At 60.4% G+C, this 9,670-nt stretch overlaps 1 protein-coding gene across 1 annotated transcript; it reads right to left on the bottom strand.

The window, feature by feature from the left end:
• Positions 1-81: 81 nt before the first annotated feature.
• Positions 82-9,506, bottom strand: ATG9B (autophagy related 9B). The gene is made up of 14 exons (XM_070077328.1): positions 8,112-9,506; positions 7,291-7,334; positions 7,106-7,170; positions 6,760-6,921; positions 5,343-5,484; positions 3,168-3,922; positions 2,866-3,019; positions 2,473-2,652; positions 1,811-2,047; positions 1,488-1,621; positions 1,234-1,330; positions 940-1,063; positions 694-834; positions 82-566 (listed from the first exon to the last, which is right to left on the bottom strand). Exons 1-13 carry the CDS (start codon positions 8,659-8,661, stop codon positions 707-709), a joined length of 2,772 nt encoding a protein of 923 aa, XP_069933429.1. The 5' UTR covers positions 8,662-9,506; the 3' UTR covers positions 82-566; positions 694-706.
• Between the last annotated feature and the right edge of the window lie 164 nt (positions 9,507-9,670).

The raw sequence follows: 9,670 nt of genomic DNA, 5'->3' as shown, positions 1-9,670 counted from the left end.
TGGGCAGCTCTGACTGAGAAAACAGGTGCAGCCCTCAGCCGCCGGGGGGTAGGGGATGCCAGAGACTACGTCCCAAAGAAGTGCAACGCAGCCAGAAGCAATCTTTACTGCTTGTTTCATACAGGAAGAGGAGCCGCACCCACTTCCTCAGACATCGGCCAGTGCTGAAGTCCAAAAACATCGGCCCTCTCTACTCTTTCCACTCCCAAGTCCCCATGGGAACCTGAGGGAGTGGCAGCATGAAGAACCCATTGCCCCCTTCTCTTCCACTTAGTGTGGCCTCTGCCCTCCACCTTGAGGATGCGCAGAGACTTCTTCCCAGGTTCCCACTCCCGAGGCTAGGCCCCGGGAGAGGCGGCGGGGCGGGTATCTCCTTAGCTCCTCCACGCGGGAACCACCTCACTCCTACCCTTTCTCTGATCTCTGGGGCGAGCTCCTCGCTGACCCCCAGGTCCTTCCCAATGAAAGCATCCTGGGCTCTCATCAGCCGGGGGCTCTCAAGTTGGCTTGCTGTGCCCTTCCGCGCCACTCCGCGCAATCTCTTGTGGCTGGAGAAGCCAGGGAACCTGGGGGAGAAGGCTCTTGGTAAGAAGTCCAGGGCTCTGGGTTCCAGAGATGACTTCCCCACCACCCTCAGTTCCCACCACTATCCCCATCCCTTTTCGCTCCACCCCCTGCGTGGGCCATACCGACCTGAGGAGTCCTCTCATTCAGGGTTAAGGGCCTGGCCAGGCTCCTTCTGGGTGTCTCTGGTCTCCTGAAACCCTTCAGGGAACAGCTTCCTAGCCCTCTGGGTCCCCCACTGCTGTCTGGGGCTGGAGGCAGGACTGGAACCTGGTGACAAAAGCCATCAGCTGGGCAGTGCCACAAGGCCCAGGGTCCATCCAGGAGCGCCCTCTGCCCGCACCCCCCCCCCCCACACACACACATGTTCCTCACCATCACTTGACCAGGATGGCTTTTCCTCGTCCGGCGAGGCTGGCTGGGAGGAGCTGGACCAGGGCCGGGATGGGGACGAGGCTTCAGCCTCCCCCCACACTTCCTGCTGTTGCTGCTGATGGAGCTGGATGGGAGGGAAAGGAATGAGGGGCTGCCCCTGCCCCCGGGGGCAAGGCCAAACCCCCTCCCCAGCTGGGGGCAGAGGGCTTTTATACCTCCTCCTCAAGACTCCAGGCCCCATTTTGTCCACCTGCTTCCTCCCGCCATGTCCCTTTCTGGCAGCCCTCTGCTCACCTGGTGCAGGTAGATGGCATGGAGACCCATCTCAGCAGAAGCCAGCTCGGGGAGCTGGGCCAGCTTCTGGCCCCCACTGCCTCCTGGAGACACACAGCTAGAACACAGGGTATGATAGGTCAAAGGGCAGCTCGCTCACATCCCAGAGGGAGGGCCCCTCCCTCCCAAGTCCCCCTCACTGCCCCAGCTCCCTCCTCCCAGGACAGTCAGCCCCTCCCCTGACTTCCCTTGCGTCTGGGGCCTCCGCCTCTCACCTGGGGTCCTGGGCGATGCGGGAAATGGAGGCAAGGAGGCTGGCTGTGGCAGCAGCCGGGCACGGGGTTGTGGGGCTCAAGTCCCTCGGGGGCAAGAGGGGGTGCACCAAGAGGTTGGCCAGGAAGGCCTCCGGCTGGCAGCAAGAGAAAAGGGGAGACAGAGTCAGAAGAGAAAGCAGAGAGAAGAGGAGGTTCAAAGAAGACTGGAGAGCTGGCTGGGCTAGGCCAGCAACCCATTAATAGGAAAGGTGAAGGCGGGGGGAGGGGGGTGGAGGGCTTAGGCGCTGGAGAAGATAAAAGAGCCGGCCAGGCCTGGGCCTCACCAGAGGGGAGGTGCAGCTGCTGAGCACTCCTGGGGTGGGGGGGCTGCGAGCCGAGGTGGTGCCCCAGGCAGCCGCATCTTGCTGAACCCGGCCACGAAGCTGCCCGAGGAACTTGGAGCTGTGCCCTGGGGGGCGCCATTGTGGGTGTGCCAGGGAGAATCGCATCAGGGAGAGCTCGGTCTTCCCATCCTCTGCACGCTGAGACAGTGAGGCCTCCGTCTGGCCTTCCGAGAGCCACTGCGAGCAAGGGCAGACAGTCAGACGCTCAGGACCCTGCGCCCCGTGAGGGTCGGCAGGGCTGAACCCTGCCCCGCTTTCCACAGGAAGGAAACGGAAGGCTGTGGAGCAGCACGGGGGGCCAGGTCCAGCTCCGGGGCACAGCCAACCCCAGGGCTTCACCCACCTGTGCAGACAGGGCCCCGCGTGCTGGAAGCCGGTGCTGGCTCAGCCCCACCCACTGCCCTGCCCCCTTTCTCAGCCTCTCTGGTACCCTCGGCTCCCATTTCCTGCCATTACCATGCACTGCATTGGCATCATCTCACGTGGGCCTCACGACAAGCTTCCAGAGGACATTGGGCGCAGGAAAGTGAAATGACTTACCAGCTCTGCTTTGGGTGAGGCAAGCCCAGCCCAGCCCTGAGCAGCCGGGGAAGGACTCTAACCTGAGGATGGCCGTGACGTTTCACATCCATGAGGGCAAAGGAACAGATGTCCCCAACCCCAGCCACGTCCACAGTGAAGTGATGGAAAAAGTCAATAATCTCCAGCGCACGAGGGCGGAACCAGAAGAGCAGAAACAGCGGCGTGAGGAGAGGGGACAGGAGCTCCTCCAGAAGGGAGACCTGGGAAAGGGGGTAGGGGCTGCGTTAGGGCCCGCGCCAGTCATCAGGACCAAGAGGCACCCAGAGACAGGGCAGAGCAGGAAGCCTCCAACCCAGACACTGCCTCGTCTCCCCAGAGCCAGTCCCAGGCCCCTCGGTCCCGTGCCCTCTCCCACACAGACCTCCCCACCCCCGGGGACTGTGTCGCCTCCTGCGTGTGGGCGCGACCCTCACCGCTCGGTATTGCAAAAGCTGCGCCATCTGCCGGTAGGCGCTGGCCCTGCCGCCAGCGCCTGGCTCCTCCGGAAGGTAGTGCATGTGGGCCAGAGCCGCCTGCAGCAGGAGCTGCGGGGCACGTCCCTGGCACTGCTCTTCGGGAATGAAAGACCTGGGGGGCGAGATCCAGGGTGGGAAGGGGGGGTGCCGTTAGGAGGATGTGGAGGCGGGATTTAGGACTTGGGGAGCGCGCGGGCAGTGGGCTCCAAATCAGAGAAATGGGCATTCCCACCACCATCCCGGACACCTGGCCGGCGCACCTCGCCACGGTGGCCGTGACCCCGAGCGCGGTCATAGCGGTGAGCACGTGTTCCACGGCGAGCACGTCCTCGTCGTAGACGGTGAGCACCAGCAGCGCGGCGAAGAGCGCGCCGGCGAAGAAGACGAGCTGGCGGGCCAACAGCGCGCGCAGGGGCGCGGGGGGCGCGGCGGCGCGCAGGAAGGCGGCGGCGGGGCGGTAGGCGCGGGCCAGGCGCGCTCGCAACTCGTGCGGGAGCTCGTTAAAGTGGCGCAGCTGCAGGCGGGCCAGGCGGGACCAGCGGCGCGCCCCGAACGCTCCGGGCTCGCGCCGCAGCAGCTCCACGTGGCTGTAGAAGGCGTACAGCACCTGCCAGGCCAGCACCAGAGGGCTCAGCGCCAGGTTCACGGCGGCCAGCAGCAGCACCGTGCGCCCCCAGCGCGCGGCCAGGGCGCTCCGCTGGTCACTGCGCTTGTAGGCGTCGGGCAGCTCCCAGCCCCCGCGGAAGAGCGAGAAGGGACCTCGGAAGAGGAGCAGGTCGACGTTGAGCGCCAGGCCGCGGCTGAGGAAGGCCGCACTGCCTCCCCAGGGCAGCGGGCAGCGGGCCGGCAGCAAGCCCTTGTTGGCAAGCGCCACTTGGTAGTTGGTGTAGCGCAGAATGCGGTGATGCACATCCAGCTCGGTCAGCGGCCTCGGCTGCACGCACAGCCCTCCACTCCTCTGCAGTGCGAGGAGGCGGGACTGCACCTCCGCCCAGGGCACCGAGCTGAGCTCTTCCTAAAGGGACAAGAGGACTGCTGAGCGCCAGTGGCTGTGATACCGAAGCTCCGCCTACAAACCGCCACATAAACTCGCCTTGGCCAAAGCTCCACGCCTCGTGGCCCCTCCGCCTTTCTCGTTCTGCACTCCCCTAACCCTGCCACTGACGCTTGGTGCGGCTGTGCGTGCTCATCTGAATCGCTGTCCCTAGCCCTGCCGCTCCTATGGTCATGAGTCTTGTGGCACTTCCTGTGACACCTGCTTAGCAAACTCTCCAGGGGTTCCACCTGGCTTTTCAGCTCCTTGAAGGCAGGGTTGTCCCTTGGGCCCCACCGCCGCCGGTCATGCCACAGACAGAACGGCTGGCAGTTCTGGGGGCGGGCAGTGGAAGGGGAATCTCTCCCCGTTTACAATGTGTCAGCCGCAGCTGGACCCAAATCCTCACCACCTTCTGTTTAGGCATGTTTTCAGACTCCCAACCCCAGCCTGCTCCAGGCAGTCTTGCGGTCTGTTCCCAGATTAGCCTTCCTAAGACCCTGGCTGGGTCGGCGCTCGGGGGTGGGACGCTCCGCCAGACCCCATCTGGGGGAGCTGCGAACCTCATTTTTAGTCCACTTTTGCTCAGTTCTCCCAGCCCTGGTCAGTCAAAGTCCCTCGGGGTCAGCCTCTCCAGCTTAGCCCAATGTCTCCCTTCCCCTGGAAGGAACCGGACAGACAGGAGGGAAAAGATGGGAGGAAGAGAAAGAGAAGATCGACAGCCTCCTGGAACCGGAGGCTCCTGCTTTCCCTTTCTGGGCTACGCTGGCCTCCTGGGACTCCTCCCCGCTGTGCCTAGCAGTCCCCTCCTGTCTCGTGCACCTTCTAGAACCTCCCCTCTCCCAGTGCAGAAGGTGCTGCTCTGGGTGGGGCAGAGCAGGGACTCTGTGCCACAGAGCTGCGCTTGAAAGGAGGAGGAGCAAGGTGGAGAGGGGAAAGACAGGGCAGAGCCAGATGGGGGCAGTGCCGAGGCCAACACAGAGGCTAACCGCAGTAGGGGGGTCACCCCACAGGGGTCTTGAGGGCTCAGTTTTAGGCTGGCAGGTCCCTCTCCTCACCAAGGGCCCCCAGATGCCCGCTGCTCCCCACCCCCACCTTCCTGCCTCGGGGCTCCCATCCAGGCCCAACCCTGGTTCCTCCTGTTCTGAAAATCAGAGGATGACAGCCCTCCCTGTTTACACCACAAGCATGTGACTCTAAGTCACTCTATATGACCCGGCTAAATAAACCGTGTCCATTAGGGCAAGGATCGTGGCTCCCAAGTGGCACGTTCCGCTCCTGATGTTACTCTGAACCCAGGGCTGGTGCCAGTGACGCCTCACTCTGCCTGCTCCGCCCCCCCCCCACCTTCTCTGCCACCTTGGCATAGCACCCCACACGCAGACGGCCCTGCCCAGCTCACCGGGGGAATGTGCAGTGCCTCCCTGTAAAACACCTGGATGTCCCAGTAGCTGAAGAGGTTGCAGACTGAGCGAAGCAGCTGGAACAGCCAGAAGCCAGCAGCCAGAACCAGGAGGAAGACCAGCAGGGGGCTGGCGTGGATCCTGCAGGGGGTGGACAAGCAGACGTGAGGGACAGTTGGGAGCCCCACAGAGAGCAAGGCCTGACTTGGAGACAGATGGCCAGCAGTCGTGGGGAGCAGGCACCAGCTGGCCCTTTAATGGGGTCCACACAGGGGGTCTGCCAAAGAGGCCTTCCCGAGTTCCTGAAAAATCCAAACTTTTTTTTTCAAATCCTACACTTTCTGCTGTTTTCATTTTCATTTTCCCGTGAGTGTGCAGTGGCATTTTCCATGAAGATGTCACAATGCCCTGACAGCCCATGGAATGTATTCTTGTACAGTCTTAGGTTTTACGGTTGTTCTGAACTTTTTTAGAGGATTTATTTATTTATTTGAAAGTTAAAGTTACAAATAGAGAGAGAGATCTTCCATCTCTGGTTTACTACCCAGATGGCTGCAACAGCCAGTGCTGAGTCAGGCCAAAGTCAGGAGCCAGGAGCTTCATCTGGGTCTCCCAGGTGGGTGGCAGGGGCCCGAACACTTGGGCCATCATCCACTGCTTTCCCAGGCCATTAACATGGGGCTGGATTTGGAAGTGGAGCAGCCAGGACATGAACCTGCACCCCATATGGGACGTTAGTGTCTCAGGAGGTATCTTGACCTGTGACACCACAATGCTGCCCCTTGAGCTCTAATTTCTAACGTGTACATAGATAAGTACGACTCTCCTAAAGAAAAGCTCCTCGGGTGCTCAATTCTAAAGGTCTTAAATATACTTACTATAGTTCAAATTAAATACAACTTAATTCTAGTTGTAAACTAAGTACAACTCAAAGTATGTTCAGTGTATTTTTGGCACTGAGACCAACAGCTCTGAGAACCACTTATCAAGACCAAGGGGCAGGGGCCAGCATTGTGGTGCGGTGGGCTAAGTTGCCACCTGCGACATCAGCATCCCATATGAGCACCGGTTTGTGTCCTAGCTGCTCTGCCTCCAAACCAGCTCCTTGCTAATGTGCCTGGGAAAGCAGCGGAAAATGTCCCAAGTTCCTGGGTCCCTGCCATCCGTGTGGGAGACGTGATGGAGTCCCAGGCTCCTGGCTCTGGTTGTGGCCATTTAGGGAGTGAACCAGTAGGATGATTGATCTCTCTCTCTGTCTCTCTCCCTCTCTCTCTCTCTGCAACTGTGCCTTTCAAATAATTGTTTTTAATCTTCAAAAAAAATAATCAAGGGACAATTGGGCAAGGGAATCCCGTCTGCCCCCCTCTCGTCTCCATGTATGCTTCACCTCTGCCCCCACCCCGGGCTGTCACTCACCTCTGGGCACACTGGGTGGAGGGTAGGATGGCATCTGACAAGGTCACTTTGCTATGAAGTGGCTGAGTTTTTGTATGGTTATTTGGTTGGTTGGCAAACAGAACATCGTAATCCACACAACGGAGAAGGAAGGTCGTGAAGGTGACAATGAAAATGAATTGTCTGGAGGCACAAGGAGGTGCAGAGATGCGGCAGAGATTAGGCCTAGGGCCTCCTCAGGATCTCAGGCCCCAGTCCCAGCCCTGCCCGTCCTGCTGAGCCCTTGGGCCGCTTAGGGAAGAACTGGATTGATGAGTAGCCCATGGGTCCTGAGCAGAGAGCTGAGGGCCGGGGATCGGCATCTCACCCCAGCTGAAAGACATCCTCCAGCAGGATGCAGGCGAAGCCATTCCGCTGGTGGTAGCTGTAGATGTGTCGGGCGAGTTAAGAAATAAGCCTGGGCAGAATGGGTCCCTTCTGAGAAAGCCCCCTGCCCCAAGGCACCCTCCCTGCCAAGAAGGTGCCCCCTCCGCTGGTCAGCAGGAAGGATATCTTGGTGAAGAAGCTGTCCAGGTTCTGGATATGATGCCAGGAGCCTGGACGCAAAGAGGGGATGTCAGATGTGGTGCTTTCACCACGGTGACAAAGCCTGCTGCCCCCAGAGGCCTGGGCTACACCCAGGAGCCCCAGGTCCCCCTCCCCACTGCCCCCAGATGCACACACCCACAGTCACACACACTCACACACGTACACTGTCACACACATACCTCCCCACTGCCCCCTGATGCACACACCCACAGTCATATACACACATGTACACTGTCACACACATACTTCCCCACTGCCCCCTGATGCACACGCCCACAGTCACACACACTCACACACATACACTGTCACACACATACCTCCCCACTGCCCCCAGATGCACACACCCACAGTCACACACACTCACACACGTACACTGTCACACATAGCTCCCCAATGCCCCCAGATGCACACACCCACAGTCACATACACACATGTACACTGTCACACACATACCTCCCCACTGCCCCCTGATGCACACGCCCACAGTCACACACATTCACACACGTACACTGTCACACATAGCTCCCCAATGCCCCCAGAAGACACACCCACACACACATACACTGTCACACATAGCTCCCCAATGCCCCCAGATGCACACGCCCACAGTCACACACACTCACACACGTACACTGTCACACATAGATCCCCAATGCCCCCAGATGTACACACCCACAGTCACACACATGTACACTGTCACACACACACCTCCCCACTGCCCCCAGATGCACATGCCCACAGTCACACATACACATACATACACTGTCACACACACTCTCTCTCACCGCGGAGCCCTTCGGGCACATGAAGCAGGGGTTGCTGCTCCTCCCCGTGGAGGGGTGAGTCCTGGGGTTCTTCAGGATCACAGTCTTCCAGCCGCTCATAATCCTGCTCTGGAATCAGAGGGCCTATCCGCAGCCCAGGGGGATCCTGGGGGCACCGGCGCGAGGGCGGGGGAGTGGCCGAGGCCAGGGATGGTGCGGAGTGGGATCCCCAGGAGGGGGTAGCAGAGGTGGGTGTCATTGCAGGCTGTGCCTGTGTTGAGGGGGTGGCTGGGGTGGGGAGGGCACTGTGGCAAGGCTGAGAAGCCCCTGTGCTCTGGAGCACGGGGCAAGGGGGCCCTGGAGCAGACGGGCAGAAGGAGGAGGAGCTTCTTGTATGAGGGGCGGGGGACAGCGAGAAGATGGACATCCTTCCTCCCCCGGGTCCCCGACACGCAGGAGGAGGAGGAGGAGGCAGCAGCGGCAGGGGGAGGAGGGGCACTGACCCGGGCCCCAGGTCTCCCCACCGCCCCCGCCGCCCCCTGCTCCCCCCCCAGCCCATTCGGCTCACCATCAGGCTGCAGCTTCTCCCTGAAGGCTGGAAGGTTGGGAACCTGCTGCTGTGGCCACAGAGGTCTGTGGCGCTGAACAGGGCCTTCGACAAGGACGAGGACAACAACAGCACCAGGTGACTCAGTCGGGGCAGGCCTCCGGCGTCCCAGCTCTCAGTCACCTGCCTGATCACTCACGCCCCTTCCAGGGCAATCTAGGGCCAAAGCTCTCAAGGGCCTGCCTCTGTGCCTGGGAGGGGCATCAGTTTAAGAGGCAGGAGTTGGCAAGCGCATCAAGACAAGACGAGACACATAGCCTCCATCTTCAGGCCTTGAGTAGCTTAAAGGAGCGAGCAGCAGCCCAGATGAACGCAAAATCCTCCTAAGGTGTTGCAGGATCTTGGGGCCAAGCTGTTAAGTCCTTCACTTCTACAGTGTTATCTGCCTTCCCTCCACGCACACATATGGTGATCAATAGGGAAAGAATGAAAACAGGTGCATGATCTGTTCATCTGAGGGTGCTAAGGACAGAAAGAGGGGAGACTGTGTAACTCTGCAGCCAGGTGAGGGGTACTAAAGAGAAGAAGGAAGTGAAGCACAAGGCAGCTCTCTTGGATTTGAAGAATGGTTGGGGGGAGCTTGAGGTAGAAAGGGGGGGTTCCTTGGAAGTTCTGGTATGTTGACTTTCTAATCTCCAACCCTCCAAGTCCTGGCCCAATCGCTGAGGCTCCCCAGGGTCATCAGGGCTACCTGGATGGAGGGATAATGTGAGCACCCAGGGATGAGCCATCGGAGCACCCTGTTGCCTCAGCCAGGCGGCGGATGCCCGGGCAGCTGGTGTGGTGGCTTGCCCAACGCCATTCTTGAGGCCCTGAGTCACCGCCCATTCCTTGAATACCGACTCAGCCACCAGGTGTCAGGGCCACGGGGCGGGGGGGGGGGGGATGGGGGATGGGGGGCTGAGGCCCCAGGGCAGATACAGCAGGTATCCCAGGAATGGAGAGACAGGCACAGTGCTTCCCAGATCCTCCA

Source organism: Oryctolagus cuniculus, chromosome 7 (genome assembly GCF_964237555.1).
Source record: "Oryctolagus cuniculus chromosome 7, mOryCun1.1, whole genome shotgun sequence".
Lineage (NCBI taxonomy): Eukaryota > Metazoa > Chordata > Mammalia > Lagomorpha > Leporidae > Oryctolagus > Oryctolagus cuniculus.
This window is presented reverse-complemented; position numbering and strand designations above follow the sequence as displayed.